The 7,835-nt window shown below is 32.5% G+C and overlaps 1 protein-coding gene across 1 annotated transcript; it reads left to right on the top strand.

Moving 5' to 3' along the window:
* Positions 1–18: 18 nt before the first annotated feature.
* LOC134248075 (probable serine/threonine-protein kinase roco5) lies at positions 19–5,347 on the top strand (the record flags this gene model as incomplete). The annotated part of the gene is made up of 2 exons (XM_062730501.1): positions 19–428; positions 5,250–5,347. Coding segments are annotated over exons 1-2 (414 nt in total), but the record flags the coding sequence as incomplete, so codon positions are not given.
* Between the last annotated feature and the right edge of the window lie 2,488 nt (positions 5,348–7,835).

The raw sequence follows: 7,835 nt of genomic DNA, 5'->3' as shown, positions 1-7,835 counted from the left end.
TGCTGTTCCCAGCTCTGATGCAAATGAAAAAGAAAATTTGGAAGTAGGAAGTACTGATAAAAGCACTGAAGTAGTTTATAGCCGAGAGGAAAAGAAAGAAGAGAATGTGGAAATGTCTAGTTCACCCACGGAGGGCACAGAAGAAGAAAGTACTGTAGAGGTAATGGCCAGTCTTATCTCCTCAGAAGCTCCAGCTATGGTGAAAGAGGAAATTTTTCAGAAAATCTTGTCTGAAAAAGAGAAGTTACCAACAGTAAGCATGCTGGATTTTGCTGGCCAGTTAGCATATTATGCCTGTCACCAAATTTACGTAACACCAAAGGCTTTCTTTATCCTTGTGTTGGACATGACTAAGAGGTTTGAAGATGTTGTCAGTAAAGAGAAAGATAACCAAGAAGGATCAATCTTCTCTGTGTGGACTTACAAAGGTAAGACACTTGTAAAATGATAGATTTTTAGCTCCTCTGAGCTAAAGATTCAAAGAGCTAATGCTATTGCCATTGGTTCTGTGTGCGGCATGCATTGTACAGTGTGCATAAACCTTTTAGAATACTTGCCATAACTCAAGAATCCCTTAGTCAATTATTTTCAAATTTGTCACAAAATATCCTTGGCCTGAAAGCTCCCATCTTTAAAAAAAAAACATTGGGTCATGATCCTTAGACAAGGGGAGATAATTAGAAAAATATGAAGCAAAAAGTACTGATTACTCCAATGTTGAAGATTAAAATTTGCACATGGAATTAACCTCGGGCAAGCAGCATGGTCTCAAGGTCACTTCAACGTTGACAAAAAATAACATTAATTTTAATATGTTGATATTTGCTTACTATAAGGACTGCACAGAAAAAGAGGCTCACATGGAATTCATGTCATTATCTTATTATTTAAAAATGATACGAAAATCATGTAAAAAATTTTCATGCAATTTTCATGTGAAAAACTTTAAACGATATTCACGTAATTTTTTTGTAGAACTTTCATGTGAGGTTTTTTAATTTGAATAATAATTATGTGTCATGCGCTTTAAGTAAAATTCATATGAAAATTATGTAAAAATCACTTATAGTTTTCATATATAAATTTCAAATGTCTCGTTAGTCGTCTTTTTCATGCTAACAATTTGAATAAAATTTATGTGAGTCACTTTTGCATGTGATAGGATCATCAAATTTTGTCAGTTGATGCATCTAAGGACCTCATATCATGTATGACTCAAAAGTAGGTCAAGTTGACTTGCTATTTGAATATTGTGGCCATTCTTTTTCAAAATGATTTAGAGGCATATTTTGAATGTCGCCCGCGTGGCGCAGTGGTTAGAGCGTCTGCTCTAGAGTCGCGGAGTAAAGAGTCAATTTTTACGTCGAGGGTTCGAATCCCCTGTGGGACGTGGAGACCGGTCCTTCAGATGAGACCGTAAAAACCGAAACCCGTGTCGCAGTACGTGCGAAAAAGACCCCTCACTGCTCAAAGGCCCTGAGTGCCGGGCATAGATAAAAATTTGTAGCCCTCCACCGGCAAGTGGTTGCATCTCCATATGAGTGAGATATTCTCGAGAGGGACATTAAACAACATACAATCAATCAATCAATCATATTTTGAACAATTTCAGGCCTATGCTCATTAAACTTTTTCAATTGATGCGTCATAGGCAGGGTTGTGGATTACCACTCACTCACTTGCAAAAGCAGATAAAATTTACTGTTGGCGATTAGATTTTTTTAAAAAAGAACTTACGATGAAGATTAATTCTTTTTATAAATTCAATATATTATAAAAGGTTTCATCTTTTTAAAAGGAATGAAGTAACCTATTTTATACCCCCCCGCAAACGAAGTTTAGGGGGGGGGGGTATATTGGAATCACCATGTCCGTCTGTCCGTCTGTCTGTCTGTCTGTAGACAAGATTTTGTCCGGACCATTACTCAGAAACTATTGGAAGGATTTGTCTGAAAATTTGTACACATATTATTCACCATATGAAGTTGTGCATTTGATATTTTCATCTTGATTCGATTATTATTTTTAATTTTGCAGGTGTTTTTTTTTTTTCATTTTTATTTTGTGGTTTTGTCCGGATCGTTTCTCAAAAACTATTACAAGGATTAATCAGAAAATTTGTACACTTATTACCGTAAATCTGGAAATTTATACGTCGATTTATTTTTGCGAATTTTGGTCAAAAAGTTGTTGATTAATTTTTACGCTTCAAATTTTTGCGAATTGTCACTGGTGCTAAAAATAAATATCATTGTAGATTTTCAGATCAGGTTATGTTTCAAATAATATGCCCAGTTAGAATACCACCAATTTATTCACAACGTGGCAAGATATTGCAAAATCGTAGTTTTAAATCAATTATAACAAACATTTTAGAGGTTGTGTATGCCTTTTGACCTAAAGTATAATCCAAATGAAGAAAAAATATAACTTATTTTCTCAACGTTTCTTTTTTTTCTCACCTAAAATTTACACGCTGCATTTACATTTGGTACTATCTAATAAATGCACTGAGTTTGAGTTATCGCCCGTGTTGATACGCGGTTAGATAAAAGGACAGTTCTCTCTTTATTGGCAAATTAATTGATGAAAATAATTAAAAAGGGGCATACCGCCTCAGTGCTTGTCAAATCATCGGACGATATTGCATATAATGAGGGCAATTTACATGCATGGGTAATTAACTTGTAGTTATATAGTAGACTAGTGTAAACATGTTCCTTTTAAAAATGACCAGTGCTTTCCGACGCCTATTCACCGAGTTAAAAAAAAGACACAAGTCCTCAGAAAAAATATTCTTCACATATTGATTTATATTTAAGAAAAAATATTTTTGCGAATGCAATGCACGCGCGCAAATTTGCTAAAAATTTATCTACAGTAAAAATTTCCAGATTTACGGTATTCACCATATGAAGGTGTGCACCTGGAATTTTCAACTCTTTTTGTTATTTTTTTTTGCATTTTACAGGTTTTATTTTTTTTATTTTAATTGACTTGTTCATTTTGGCCTCTGTATAAGGTTTGAGATATAGAATCTAGAATATCTGTTCAAAAATACTACAGCTTAAAACTACTCATAAAAACTTTAAAAAAAGAAACACCATCAAGTGTTAAAAACAGTTTTTACATTGCACAGAAGATAATGTAATTTCATTTGTCTCTTGGGAATAATGACTGGACATGCATCCAGTTAAAAATAAATTAATGAGTTTGGTGTTGGAAGTTGTTAAGGCATATCTCTTATCAAGCGTGTGTGTGTTATTTAATCTCCAGGGAATAAGGCACAAGAATTTGAAAGATCTCTCTTCTCTTATTCCATAATAAATTATTGTAATTTATTGTCTGTCAAAGAACTTCATTACTGGATGACCAGCTCTTTATTTTCAAAATGCACTTCAAATTGATATATCAAGATTAATTTGATTTTGTGTAATGGTTTTTTTTTTCAACATTCAGTTTGCAGAGTGACATAACACATATTTGCAATTTATTTTTTTAAATTAGAAATAAAAAAAAATTAAATGAAAAAAAAAAAAAAATGTTACTATGGAATTACAATGTATTACATGTAGTATTGATGTTTCATTTGTTTGCACCTTTGTTTCATTCATTAAGAGACATGATGACGATTATTTTCACTGCAAATTTTTGTAAGTACATGTATATAAATTGTGAACACCTCTAGATCCATTAAGTATTTTTGAAATGGCACCTTCTCTGAAAAACCCAGCGGGGGGTATTTGTCCCTATTGGACAGTTCTAGTTAACATTGGCAATTTTAAACAGAATCATTAATTTTGCGTATTTTTTTTATTAATATGAAGTTTTTTGTGTCTTAGTCACAAATTCTTTTGTAAAACAGACTACTGGTTGCCCACATGACATGGAATTTTTTCACTGGAACATAATCACATTTCAGTTTTACTTTGTATGAACTTTCAGTTTCTTAAAACAAACGCTCTATTAACCTTGATTATTTGTATGGCATGCAAGCATATTCGTCAAACATGTACGTGACTTAGATGAAACATGGCAATTTATCGAAGCGGTGATAGGGAAAAGACCACTTATTATTTTCCCATAGAACTCTATACAAACCTTTGGCCCTCTCAGTACTTTGCTATGAGAGTTTCAGAAAAATCCTTTGCATCATTTAAAACTTCCCTCTAAGCCCTAATAAAAATAATGTATTGTCCCATGGCATTTATAGGTCAACATTGCAGTTATTTTCAACTTATAGTGGTCAGCAGTAAATAACATGCTACATCAAAAATCATTAAACTCTACAGCTATTGTATATAAAATATACTACATGTATAATTATTATAATATATGTATGTGATCATGTGGTAGTGTTAGATACATGTACATGGCTTCCTGCTATCTTGTTCTAGTGATTTAACCCTTAAGATAAATTGGAAAAGCAGAGGACTGAGTGTCAAACCATCATGATATATATTTATTTTCTCCAAATCAGTTGTCGTAGAAATCAAATGCCGTAGTTACTGAAGGAAGATATGTAAAATTATGTTTAAAATTCAACTACCACATATCCTACAGTTCATATTATTTTTCAAATAATTTTATGTTTTGGAAATAATTATTTCATAAATTCTCTCTGTTAGTCAAAGAGTAGAGTAAAAACAAAAAAAAGTAATGAATGAAGTTCTGATTCAACATTTTTTTTTCATGGTTGTAAGTAAAAGACTGTAGATCTTACCCCTATCAGACAAACCTGTTTGTTTTTAGCTTTACTGATCAGACACCGAAAAAGATTATGCAAAAGTAAGGTATCCGTCCATCTGTCCGTCTGTTGTCTAGTTAGTTGTCTGTCCGTCTGTAAAAACATTTTCAAAATGCTACTCCTCCCTGAGGTTTGGCTGATTACAGTATAACTTGGAACACCTGGACTGCACTATGATACATAATTCTTTATATGGGATTTTGATTTCAATGAATAGTGTTGCAATGTTTATTAAAGATAGAAATTTCTGTGAAATATTTTTAAAATGCTACTCCTCCTACAATTTTGGTCTGATTTCAATGTAACATTGCACACATATAGACAAAACACTTAGAAATATTCATTATATATATTTTTATTGCAAGAATTTAAAACCAAGTGCTACTTTTCTTTTCCGTTGCTATAAATACTAATCAGTATAGCTACAGTCTCATTATAGAGTCTAGTTTTATTATTATGCTTTATTTGATCCTTTAGTCTTGCATACCTTTGTTTCTTTTAGACTACTTGAAGTTTTGGATAACCTCAATCAAGACATTTGGAGGCAAAAAGGCACCACTGTTTCTTGTTGTCACACACACGGAGAAAAAATCTAAAGATGTAAGTATTCTGGCTTGTAAAAATGAGAATTATAAAGGAATAAACAGATCTCCAACCTATCGTAAGAATGCACAATTAAAGCCATACTGTAGATAACATAATTTTCACAACACCTTATTTTCGTGAGACAGTATTCAACTTTTGATCAGCAAAATAAAATTTTCATGAATTGTGGTTATTGCTGTATATAATCTTAAGAAATGCTATTATACACGAGAATTAATTTTTTGCAAGCACACTGTCTCTCTTAATTACGCGAAATAAAGTTCTCGCGAATAAAAAGTGATTTACAGTACTACTTAAGAAATACAAATTAAAACAAGAAAAATGTATGGCCTATATTGAAGGTTATAGAATTGGGCTACAAATCTTTACAAAAGGAATTGGTTTCCATTTATATCAATGACTATAGGCAAAATAGGTATAATAATTCATGTCTTTTACTGTAGAGGTACTTTTTTCCACGGGGGCATAATTCCACGGAATCTTAAGTTCTGTTTAACTGCGAGTAGAAAATTACTCAGATTTCCTAGACTGTCACTTAATGCCTAACATTTATAAAAAGTACGCTTGGACAAATTTTCCACGAAAATTTGTGAACGCATAGTGTTACATGTAATTAATACCAAGTTATGTGAAAAATGTACTTCTTCAGTATATTGATGGCTTACCTGAGCTGAAAACTGAAGTGAGCTTTATGGATCACCCAAAACCTGAGAATTTTCATTGGTCTATATTGTTATTGGTAAGAATAACCCTAAATGCCAGCAAAGATCAATCACACAGTTTAAACTTAACAATAATTTATTTACAGTAATATACAAATCATTAAGTACAAACATAGCAAAAATCTAAAAATACATACATCAGAGTGTCCGTTGCTGCACACAATGTCCCAGTGAAATTATATCCCAGTAATACCTCAATGATGCTTCTACGACAGTGGTATCTATGCATCGAATTGACAGGATATTTATACAGTAATATAAATCTAGAATATTCTAGAAGTTGTAAGTACATGATAATCCTGGAAAGTTCTGGACAGAATAAAGTTAAGAATGTTCTAGAAAAAATGACTAAACATATTGACCACTCTTGAACAGGTCGAGGAAACTATTTCTGTGACGTGGAATAAATTTACATGTTAAGTGGGGAACCAACGTGACTGACAAATTGACCAATCAGCTCAATGAGTTGCATTATGGGCTACTACAAAAATACCACACATCTGTTTTGAAGAAGCCAATATTTAAATCACTCTCGGAAAAACGTTATGCATTTTTACAAGCATTTTACCCACTTAATACGCTATGAATATCATTATCTACTAATTTCATGCTCACATTTATATACAAATGATTTACAATGATTAAAATTAGGGTTTTCTCCACTCCATTGTACAAATCCGTTTGTTGACAGTTTCCCCCCGTGCTGTGCTTTCAGTGAAAAGTCAATTTCACGTGACTATTCCTTGGTTAAAAAACAATCAACACTGAGGTGTGCTCATGTATTGACATTGTTTACAACGTATTCAACTTCGAAATACATGCTAGTCACGTTTTATGATCAATATGCAAATGGGTTTATATGACAGGTAAATTAAAAAAGTGCAACTTACCGGTAAGTGTTTTTTGTGTTTTTTCTTTGTTTATAAAATGATACTTTTAATTTCTAGTAACAAATAACTGAGCAACAACTAATTTAACCAGTTACATGGCAAATTAACGGGTGCTCGTTTAAACAACTCGAATCTTATTTACCTGTGAAGACTTTGTGAGCGGTATTTCAAAGTACAATTTAACAAGGAATACTGACTTTGTTTGTTAATATGAGCATGGAGAATCTTAATTAGTACGTAATCTTTGTATTTTTCACATTTCAAAAAAATGTTAGCTGACTTTCCTGAAGTCATTTGAAATCGCGTTCTAAATTTCCCTGACCCACGTGGTTGTAGTAAAAATAAACATGTAGTAGACTATAATGCTTTTCGGATCATTCTCTGGATCGGGGCATTGTTTGCTGTGAGCACCTCTGTGCGCAATCGCAACAATATCCATATAAGGTAGTTTCCTCGACCTGCTGAATGTTAGAGAAACTTAATGTTACTAATTATATACATAATGAAACAATACAAATACAACACATCTCACAACACCTCCCCCTTAAAAAGTTTGAATGTCAATGAAAACTTATAAAAGTTATGTACATTAATACAAAATCTAATTTGTTCATGATAATCTGGACAAGGCATCTGCAATAACATTGTCTTTGATATGCTTAATTGTTATGTTGTATTCTTGTAACAACAAACTCCATCTAGTCAGTCTTTGATTCTTGTTTGACAATTTATGCAAAAATGTCGGGGGGTTGTGATCTGTATATACAAGAATTGGATGCAGAGTAACATTCAGATAAACATCAAAATGCTGTAAGGCTAACAACAAAGCAAGGCATTCCTTTTCAATGGTGGAATACTTTTGTTGTCATT

Source organism: Saccostrea cucullata, unplaced genomic scaffold, assembly GCF_032062105.1.
Source record: "Saccostrea cucullata isolate Sc308-1 unplaced genomic scaffold, CSIRO_AGI_Scuc_v1 ctg22480, whole genome shotgun sequence".
Classification (NCBI taxonomy): Eukaryota; Metazoa; Mollusca; class Bivalvia; order Ostreida; family Ostreidae; genus Saccostrea; species Saccostrea cuccullata.
The sequence above is the reverse complement of the archived record's forward strand: the minus strand, read 5'-3'. Positions and strand labels throughout refer to the sequence as shown.